Source organism: Tripterygium wilfordii, chromosome 7 (genome assembly GCF_013401445.1).
Source record: "Tripterygium wilfordii isolate XIE 37 chromosome 7, ASM1340144v1, whole genome shotgun sequence".
NCBI classification, from domain to species: Eukaryota; Viridiplantae; Streptophyta; class Magnoliopsida; order Celastrales; family Celastraceae; genus Tripterygium; species Tripterygium wilfordii.
The window spans coordinates 4,242,541-4,253,106 of record NC_052238.1 but is presented as its reverse complement, the minus strand read 5'-3'; the positions used below and the strand labels follow the sequence as shown (position 1 = coordinate 4,253,106).

Genomic DNA, 10,566 nt, shown 5'->3' with positions numbered 1-10,566 from the left:
AGTCGTCTCATGCTCTCACTGAAGACAATACATGAAGATTATGTCTAATTGTCTACATTTCATGAAAGTATGGAATCTGTGCTTGTCTTTTTCTTTGCAGAGAAGAACAAATAAAAATGACTCTGCTTTGTTTATTTTCCAAGCATTCTTCTTTCATACTGTAAATGTCGCGTTTGATAACTATGGCTTATTATAAATGGATTGGTATTTGGTAGAGATTGTGATGCCTAAACTGATACAATAATGTTTAATAAATATCAGTTGCCCAAATTGAATTTCATACACCATCCCAGCAGAGGGAGGAATTAGATGAATCGACCTTAGATGGCCTAGTGGAGGGTTGGTGTGAGCCAAAATATGAACGAGGAGAGCAGACTAGTCCACTATTAAGCCACCATTAAAGCTCGAGTAGGAAATTTTCTCAGCGTTTCTTTTGTAACCCAAAATAACAATATATAAATTTATCATTTGAACATATGATATGAGCCTAAATTTAGGTTATAAAACCCACGTTCCGCGTACGCAGAAATTTTTCACCTATAATAAGTTGAGTAAAAACTAAGCACGTGTCCACAAGATTTAGCCCGCCATTCACTAAAACCCAAGGAATTCTGCATTGCTTTATCAATGACAGGTTCAAACAGACCAATCTGATACCAATTGAGATATTTGTTGTGCTTGTGGGCCAATACCAACTTAAAAATGTATCAAGTATAAATATGTTTGTTTAGGTTTCACCATTATAATATTATGTCTTGTTTTCATGTTTTGAGTTAGTGGCGGATTTATAAAATATATTGTTGATGCTCTTGGCCGATGAAAATTTTCTAAAAATTCAATAAATCTTTTTCAAATGTTTAGGATGAGCCTAATCTATACTCGTCATTGCGTGTAGACTTTTTTTTTGGACATAAAAGTCGTCTACAAAAGGATAAAAAATTCACACCCTTAATTATCACCTTATCCCATCACTATAAAAATAGAACTCAAGAACTCATTGTCCATATCTAAAGGCTTTCGAAACAAGTCAATTTTTCCATTGACAAGAATATACATTTGGTCCCTCAACTATATCATTTATTTATTTTTGTCCTTAAACTTTTTTTGCTCTTAAAATCGTCCCTCAACTATTCAAAGGTACTTTGTTCGTCTCTCAAATGCTTCTGACATCAGAAAAATCATGTGGCATCCAAGTTGACGTAATTTTTACACCTATCAACCCATTTGACTTAAATTTTACACCTATCATTTCATAAAATCCCCAAAATACCTAACTCTTCAAAATTCCCAAATTATTTTGTTATATAGTTTAAGCACTAAAAGTGCTAGACATTGATAGTTTAGGGATAATATAGGACAAAAAATTGGGAAGCTGTTGAACACCATGTAGCTCTAAAATTAGATTATGAGGAGAAAACCGGGAAGAAGTTTGAAAACTATGTAGTTAGGGGTGATACTGTCTGGTTTGGATGATCGAATTTGTTCGATATGGAATAAATCTAGTTTCGACATAAGTTATATGTCCGAAATCTCGGTCTAAACACAAAATTTTTGTCTGGTTTGGATGATCGAATTTGTTCGATATGGAATAAATCTAGTTTCGACATAAGTTATATGTCCGAAATCTCGGTCCAAACACAAAATTTTTGTCTGGTTTAAAATCGAGTTTGGGTCCAAGCACATAAACCTTATATAATTGACTTGTTTAGACCTTAATCCGAATTAGATTATTATCTGATTTACTTGTTAAACCAATCCGGGTTTGGTCAATAAGCATGTCCGAAATCTAATCCAGAATAGGATCCGAACATGTAAATATTTCGTAAACACATACTATTATCCGACTCATAACTGATTTTTTACCACCCCTACGTGTAGCACAGCCCATTCTTCACCAAGACAAGCCCAATACCATTTTGGATTTGCTAGCTACTGGTTGCAAAAACAATGTGGCCCAATTCATCTTATTGTGGCCCAATCCATCTCTGCCTATCGCCATTAACTTTGGTAATCAGTAATCACTAAAATTATTTTTCTTATTAGGATAAATACCACAATTATCTCTTAATGTGACACTCCACAGTTGACACTCCCATTATGCTTAATTTAATTTAAAAATCATAAATTTATTATTAATAGAAAAAGATATATAATACAACTCACTGACTCAGTGAGCTCCACCTTACTTTAATAAAATAAGGAAAAGAAATAACGTTAACCTCCTCCTTTTGCAGTACCGCTTTTGTTTTCACAATCCATTCGCTTCTCCTGCAACCCGATCGCTTCGATCTCTGAATCATAACGTCGTATCAAATCCGTGTCATTCAAGGTTACTTCGTCGTTCTTTCTTTTTTTAAAAATTATTGTTTTATGCATCTGTAAATCGGTCGCATCTCTGTGTCGCCTTTGATTATACTGATGCATACTTGTATGTGATGTTAAATTATAACTGAGATCAATCTTGTGTTCCATTATCAGGGCTTAACTTTGTAATTGTCTGAATCTCTAGTTACGCATACGATTTAGACCTGATCTTCGGTCTCTTTCTTTCTTTCTAGCAATTTCACAGATATATAGATACCTACTCGTGATTTTTGTCTATGGAATATGTTGTGCAGGAATGATGAGTTTGAATGGATTTTCAATCTTGGTTTTGGTATAGTTGTTAAAATAGATAGATAAAAGATGTCGTTGCATGACTCTACATCGATGTTAGATTAGAGCTGTATTTGAATGTCTTGCACTTGGGTACTTTGTAATCAAAAATTAATGCTTAGATAATGAACTGGAATCGATTCTTATTTTTTTTTCAGCAGGTTTTTTTCCCTCCTTTTACTTTTACAAGTAATTTTTTTTACAAGCAATGGATGGGATTGTTTGATTCTATATTCAGGATTCCATAAGGTTTTGGTGCTGGACTTGGATCTCTTAGTTGGGTGGTGGGTGAACTCTCTGAATGGATTTGGTGTCGAATGTGCGGGAGTTTGACTACTTGTTTAAGTTGTTGATGATTGGAGATTCTGGTGTGGGCAAGAGTAGTCTCCTTTTGAGTTTCACTTCTGATACTTTTGAAGATCTCTCACCGACCATTGGTACTTTTCCTTCCCCCACTCTGATTGCTTTTAGGGTTTTTTTTAAGTGTGAATACAACAAACTGCCAATGCTAGTTGTATACAGATTCTTATTGACAGATTCTTCCCTGTAAATTAGGTTTTCTTCCATGTTTAAACAACGCGCCTTCCATAATTTACTTTGTCATCCCTTACCGTAGAATAGGGTTATTGGCTGAAAATAAGGGGAATTTGAATTGAAATCCACATTATATTGATTGTTTATCCAATACGAAGTTTTTATACAGATTCTTATTGGCAGATATCCGTAATGTTGTACTTTCATCAATTCTGTTGACATTACTTTTTCTTCTTATTATTGCTTTTCTATAGGTGTTGATTTCAAGGTAAAATATGTTAAAGTTGGGGAAAAGAATTTGAAGCTTGCAATTTGGGATACAGGTATTATGAAATATGCGATGGATTTGAGTAGTAATACTTTCTAGTGAGCGGCTTATGGATTCATTAATGATATTTCTCAATTTACCATATTTCGTGTCATGTCTTGTGATAATTCATTTATGTATTGCATCAGTGAGTATTTTATTTTTCTTCAGATCTGCTGAAATTCTTAATCGTCAAGATGCTACATCTACCCTGAGCTAAGTTGGCTGAAGGGACTCATTAATTGATGTTAGATTTGATTGTCTTCTTACTTTCTAGTGAGCAGCTTATGGATTCATTAATGATATTTCTCATTTTACCATATTTCATGTCATGTCTCAAGATAATTCATTTATGTATTGCATCAGTGAGTATTTTATTTTTCTTCAGATCTGCTGAAATTCTTAATGGTCAAGATGCTACATCTACCCTGAGCTAAGTTGGCTGAAGAGACTCATTAATTGATCGTAGATTTGATTGTCTTCTTTCTTTTTTATCAAACAGTAATGAGAGGATTAATGGTTTCAAAGTCCATTATATAGTTTTTTTGAAAATGTGAAAATCATTTTTAAATAAAAGCTCAATAGAAATATGTCACATTAGTTGTCATTGAAATGAAATTGCTTTTTAGATAACTTTTAGTTTTTCTCCAAAATATTAATGTATTGTCACGTGCATTACCTGTGCTGCTTTTTGCTCTTCTATTGTGTATATTTAGATATCATATATCTTACAAGCTGGAGGACATGAAGCAAAAAGCTGTAGTGTGCACTCTTAGAATTTCATGTTGGCAGTATAGCTAAATCTTTTGTTCACAGGTAGATTGAGACGGAGGTGCATATGATATTTATGAACAACTCTGAGCTGGTGTATTTATTACTGAAGTTACCACCAAAATACTTTTAAATCAAAATAAACATCTTCATATTCTGACCGTGCCTGGAGGGTGTTGAACAAAGTAACTCCTCATTTAAACATTTGGTGTTTATGCATTTTGACCTATTGAGGTGTCACTGGACTGATTTAAGTTGTTGCACAACAGATTGCATATGCATTTGCACAAATTCATCAAGGGTGAGAAGATATTCAGATTTGCTAAACCTTAAGCAGGTTATGGGTAGTTTTATATGTCATCCTTTTACACAATTTAGATATTTTAGATGAGTCTGCTGACTGGACTGCAATGCATGACCTCGATTATTAGTGAATTTATAATCCCAATTGTCATCAGACTGGTTGAATTTGTATTAAGATTCTGGATTGATCAATTATGTGGATTTTTTTTCCCGGATTTTGTAGGATTAGATATTGTTGTAGTTGTATGTTTTGATACTAAACCCCAGGAGTTTGAGCCTTTTTTTTTCGCTGTGGCTTTGTCTAAATTTAACTTTTTCTGAATGTTTGATTTTGTAGCTGGTCAAGAAAGATTTAGAACCTTGACAAGCTCATACTACAGAGGTGCCCAAGGAATCATTATGGGTATTTACCCTTTCTCTACAAAATTTTTTGACTTTTTATTTGGGAAATTGTAATGAACACATTCCTAGTGGATGCAAAGGAAAAAAAATAAAGGTGTATTCAATATAGAATGGCAATTTATGAACTGTGTCTTGCATAATTTAGTTTGGAGATGATTTTAGGAGTCCCAGAGCCAGTTGATCAAAGTTGTTCCTACTCCGAATAGTGGAACACTTCACTATTTTTATCTTTCATGATGAGCTTTACCCCTTAGTAGAATAAAATGTTATTCAAGAGCCCGTTTAAGAGAGGTTGACTTTGGTGGTATGATTTTTTTTGAGTACTAAAAGGGATTTGAATCATCTGTTTATGTTATGTAACAGTGTATGATGTGACACGGCGAGAAACATTTACGAATCTGTCTGATATTTGGGCCAAGGAAATCGATCTTTACTCAACAAATCAAGACTGTATCAAGATGCTTGTTGGGAACAAAGTTGACAAGGTAATTTTGTAGAGACTAGTAAGATGGCACGGCCAAATGTTTCAGAAGGTTTCTTATTTCTCAATGATGTTTTGCTACCTTCGTTTAGGGAAATGATTTGTACCACTCCAATGAGCGGCTGCTGTTGTTTTGCTGTCTTATTCTGCTGATAGGTCCATAATATAATTTGCCTTTTTTAAAAAAATTTATTATGCCCACCCTTTCCTGTATGCATTTGCTAATTGGAGACCAGATTGCTCAGGTTTGAGATTGATGTGGTCTGAAGTTATGCTTGCCTTGAGCTTATATAATATGCATGCTTATAGATGGGTAGAAGTAGGGGTGATACATTTGTTCAAGGCATATAAACTTTGCTTTACTTTCAGGAGAGCGAGCGAGCGGTTACCAAGAAAGAGGGTATAAACTTTGCTAGAGAATATGGATGTCTTTTTATCGAATGCAGTGCTAGAACCCGTGTCAATGTACAGCAATGCTTTGAAGAGCTTGTTTTAAAGGTATGCTAAACGACGAATATTGTTTAATTTTGTTCTATTTTATGACTGACTAATGCTGTGCTTGTGTTCCCGTGATTGTGGAAACAAAGCAGCATGTGCACATGCTATTTGCAACTTGAAATACTGTCGGGAATATCTGATGGACTTTGAGTACTTATATTTTATTCTCAATTTCTCGCTAACGAAAGAAGAACTATCATTAATGATTATGGTTATTATATGCAGATCTTAGATACACCTAGTCTGCTAGCCGAGGGCTCCAAAGGCGTGAAAAAGAACATCTTTAATCAGAAACCGCCAGCGACTGATGCATCTACGAGCAGCTGTTGCTGATGCCGATCATTCTCGTAGGTCTTGCTTATTTTAGATCCAAATGAAATGCTGTTGTTGGTCCCTCACCTACCCAGATTTCAATCCCTTATTGTTTTTCCTAATCCTGTTTGACAACAATTACAGTTAAATCAATGTGATATGGTAATGCCTTGGCTTCCTTCATTTATTTGTACTGTATCCTTGACATGAAGCTTTCAAGTTCATTTGCTGTGGAATTTTGTTCAGAATTAATGATGCCAAGTGAGTAAGTGACAGCCTAATCCGGGTCCTGACCTGGTTGGCTGGTTCTCAGTTCCGGTAAAACAGGACCGGATACTAATCAAGTTTGGGCCAAGTCCCCGTCTCACTGCTCCGGCCCAGTACTTTGAATTGGAAAATACTTGGCCCATGAAGATGGTTCCTCTAATTGGATGAAGCCCAACCAACCAAAATTATAAATTTATTTGTAAGTTACAATTACGAACTAGTATTGTTTGGGCCCACTGATTGTGGTGCGATTACTTTGAAATCCGAATTTTGCCTCCAGAAAGATGGGTATTACTATTGCATGTACGTCTCCTCCAGAAATCCACAATTCCGAGCCCCAATTAAACCCTAATAAACTCAATCAAGGCATCACCGCAAAATGGCAGCATCACCAGGCGCAAATAATTCTCAGAGTTTTGGGAGCAGAGAGATGTTTTCAATCTATGCAAGATTCTCATCGTGTCTGGTGCTCTTGATGAATTCTTGAACCTAATTGAGTTAACACCTCACAAAGAAGAAGCAAACTCAGGGTTGAGAATATCTCTCGTTTTTTGTATTCATTTCATCATAATCGATGCTTACAATATGGGCTCCATAAATAGACATGCAAATTAACTATTAGGATTAATATCCTTTATTCTAGCCAAGACATACGGCTATAAATGCCTAATAATAATTGGTAAGTCAATACTTAAGTCTAGCCTATCATTACTCCTTAATTTAAGCTCTGCTTCATTATTGACGATAGGCCCCATAACTTTCTTGATCTTTCTTCTTTTTACCCGCATTCATAGGCTCCATTAATTCACCTGCATTCATTCCCTCCATCTGTGCTGACTCCGGATCCACTAATGCATTTGGTAAAGAGCTGGATTGAGCCTGATTTCCTTTGCTGGAACTAGCAACTTGGGCCTCTTTGATCTTGAGTCTTCTTGCCCGGTTGTAAGCCCTCTTCATTGCCTTGCTTGGGTGCTCATCATTCCTTCCCTCTTGGAGTGAATCCTTGTCCTCAAGGATTAAGTTTGGAAACTGCAGTTTTAACATGAGTAAGTCTTCCCACGTGGACTCTTCCAAGGGTAGAGACTCCCATTGAATTAAAACTTCCCATCTGTAGCGACTCCCCCTTTTGATTCTTCGGTACTCCAGTGCTTTTAGTGGTTGAAGAATGACTTCCCCATCAATACTCATAGGGGGCAGTTGATGTGAGATTAACCCCGAATCTCCTACTCTTCTTTTCAGCTGTGATACATGAAAAACCGGGTGGATGTGTGCCTCGGGTGGTAAGTCAAGTTTATATGCCACGGTCCCAATCCGCTTAATGATCTTGTACGGGCCGTAATATCGACTGCTGAGTTTGTATAAGGCTTTCTGAGATAGTGACTTCTGTCTGTGAGGTTGAATTCGCAAATATACAAGATCTCCTGACTCAAAATTTTCCTCTCGTCTCCCTTTATCATGATATAGCTTCATCCGATTATTTGACTTCTCCAAATTTATTTTCAATTCCCGCAAGAGTTCGTCTCGCTCTACTAACTCTCTGTCAACCTCATTGTTAAAAGAACTTCCAGCTTCATAATGAACCAAGGTTGGTGGTGGCCGACCATACAAATATTCAAAAGGCGTCCGTTTGGTTGACGCGTGGTAGGTCGTGTTATACCAATATTCAGCCCAACTAAGGTGATCCTCCCAACGACGAGGATTTTGGTGCACGAATGCCCGTAAATATTGCTCAAGGGATCGATTTGTTACCTCCGTTTGCCCGTCCGTTTGGGGGTGGTATGCCGAGCTCATAGATAGCTGGGAACCTTGTAACTTGAAAATTTCAGTCCAAAAATTGCTAGTGAAGATGCGATCCCTGTCCGTGATGATAGAACGAGGAATACCATGGAGTTTGACTACATTAGAAACAAAAAGATGAGCAACAGTTTTGGCAGTGTAGGGATGTACCATTGCCATGAAGTGAGCATATTTTGTAAGCCGATCTACTACCACTAGAATACCATCATAGCCATTGGATTGCGGTAGTCCTTCGATAAAATCCATGGTGATGTCTTCCCAAACTTTTTCAGGGATAGGCAATGGTTGCAACAGCCCTCCCGGTCGTCTTGCGTCACCTTTGATTCGTTGACAAGTATCACAAGAGCTCACATAGTCCTGAACATATTTTTTTAATCCTGGCCAGTGAAATGCTTGTGTAACTCTTACCCACGTTCTTAAAACTCCAGAATGACCTCCTTCTGCTGACTCATGGAAGTGTTGAAGTATTTTTTTTCTCAACTCTGCATCATTGGGTATCATTGTTCGCCCTTTGTAAGTGACCGTGCCACCTCTGCATCTATAGTCTCCCATAATATGTGGCATGTCTTTCATTTTTTGTAAAATTTCGGCTATGTATGGACATGCACGGGCTGCTTGATTAATTTCCTCCCATATAGAATTAATTGGCCCCGTTATGGCCTGTAGGTCCGCCACTTCAGTTCTGCGTGAAAGTGCATCTGCCACTAAATTGATCCTCCCCGGGTGATAGTGAATCTCAAAATCGAACCCAAGGAGTTTTGCCACGAACCGTTGCTGCTCAGGGGTGCCGACTCTTTGTTCAATGAGGTGCTTCAGTGGTTGTTGATCCGTAAAGATCTTGAACCGTTTTCCCATCAAATAAGGTCTCCATAATCGTATCGCCTCTAGTATCGCCAGCATTTCTTTAGCATAGACCGACCAACCCTTCTTCTTGGGACCCAAAGCCTTGCTAAGATAGGCTAAAGGCCTTCCCTGTTGGACCAGCACGGCTCCAATCCCGGTGTCACAAGCATCAGTATATACTTCAAATTCTCCTTGGAAATCTGGCATTGCTAGTACTGGTGTTCTGGTCATAGCTTCTTTCAAGAGGTTGAATGCCTCCATTTCATGAGTGGACCAATGAAATCCTCCCTTCTTTAACATGTCAGTGAGGGGTTTGGCAATGATGCCATAGTGCTCAACAAATTTTCGATAATACCCCGTCAACCCGAGGAATCCCCGTAAAGCCGCCACATTTCTTGGAAGAGGCCATGACTGCATTGCTTCTATCTTCCTTTGGTCCACCTTAACCCCTTCACGAGAAATAATATGCCCCAAGTACTCCAATTCCGCTTGTGCGAATACACATTTGGAAGGTTTAATATAGAACCTGTGAGACACTAAGATTTTCAACACTACCCGCAGGTGTGATATATGGTTATCCCAGTCATTAGAGTAAACAAGAATATCATCAAAAAATACTAGAACGAATTTTCGCAAGTATGCTTGGAAGATGGAGTTCATAGCATATTGAAATGTTGAGGGTGCATTGCATAGGCCGAAAGGCATTACCAGATATTCAAAGTGGCCGTTATGAGTGCGAAAAGCCGTCTTGTGAATGTCTCCTTCTTGGATACGAATTTGGTGGTATCCTGCTCGTAAATCCAATTTGGAGAAATATTGTGCTCCATTAAGTTCATCTAGCATGTCATCCACGGTTGGTATGGGAAATTTGTCTTTCACCGTGGCTTCATTGAGTGCTCTGTAGTCGTTGCAAAATCTCCATGATCCGTCTTTCTTCTTGACTAGCAATACCGGTGACGAGAACGGGCTATTGCTAGGACGAATCAACCCACTGTGGAGCATCTCTTTCACTTGCTTCTCAATCTCATTTTTTTGGAAATGAGCGTAACGATAAGGCGCCACGTTAATCGGTTTCGACTCATCCTTCAGTGGAATGCGGTGATCATACAAACGTTGAGGAGGTAAAGACCTGGGTTCTTCCAAAATCTCCTTAAATTCTACCAAAATGTCTTGAATCTCCTTTGGATAATCGGGCACGGTTTGCTGTGGAGAGTCCTCAGAAGGTACTATTTCTTGGATAGCAAAACAGTGACTACCCTTTCGCCATTCTCGTTCCAGTGATGCAGCCTCCACTGGTTTACTTTCTTCTGGAATTTGGGCACTTAGCTTCACCCATCCATCCCCCCATAAAAACTCCATGGTCATGTTCTTGTAGTCTGACACCACTCTACCCAGT

At 37.8% G+C, this 10,566-nt stretch overlaps 1 protein-coding gene across 1 annotated transcript; it reads left to right on the top strand.

The window, feature by feature from the left end:
* The first annotated feature begins 2,182 nt into the window (after positions 1-2,182).
* On the top strand, positions 2,183-6,487 carry LOC120001462 (ras-related protein RABC1-like). Its single transcript, XM_038849806.1, has 7 exons — positions 2,183-2,329; positions 2,894-3,092; positions 3,444-3,512; positions 4,908-4,973; positions 5,336-5,457; positions 5,823-5,951; positions 6,177-6,487. The coding sequence occupies exons 2-7, from the start codon at positions 2,957-2,959 to the stop codon at positions 6,282-6,284; spliced, it is 630 nt and encodes a 209-aa protein (XP_038705734.1). The 5' UTR covers positions 2,183-2,329; positions 2,894-2,956; the 3' UTR covers positions 6,285-6,487.
* Positions 6,488-10,566: the final 4,079 nt, after the last annotated feature.

Coding starts and splice junctions, on each gene's coding strand:
- LOC120001462 (XM_038849806.1), top strand. CDS start 2,957: ATGGATTTGGTGTCGAATGTGCGGGAGTTTGACTACTTGTTTAAGTTG. Junction 3,093..3,443: donor AGATCTCTCACCGACCATTG/GTACTTTTCCTT, acceptor GCTTTTCTATAG/GTGTTGATTTCAAGGTAAAA. Junction 5,952..6,176: donor TTGAAGAGCTTGTTTTAAAG/GTATGCTAAACG, acceptor TATTATATGCAG/ATCTTAGATACACCTAGTCT.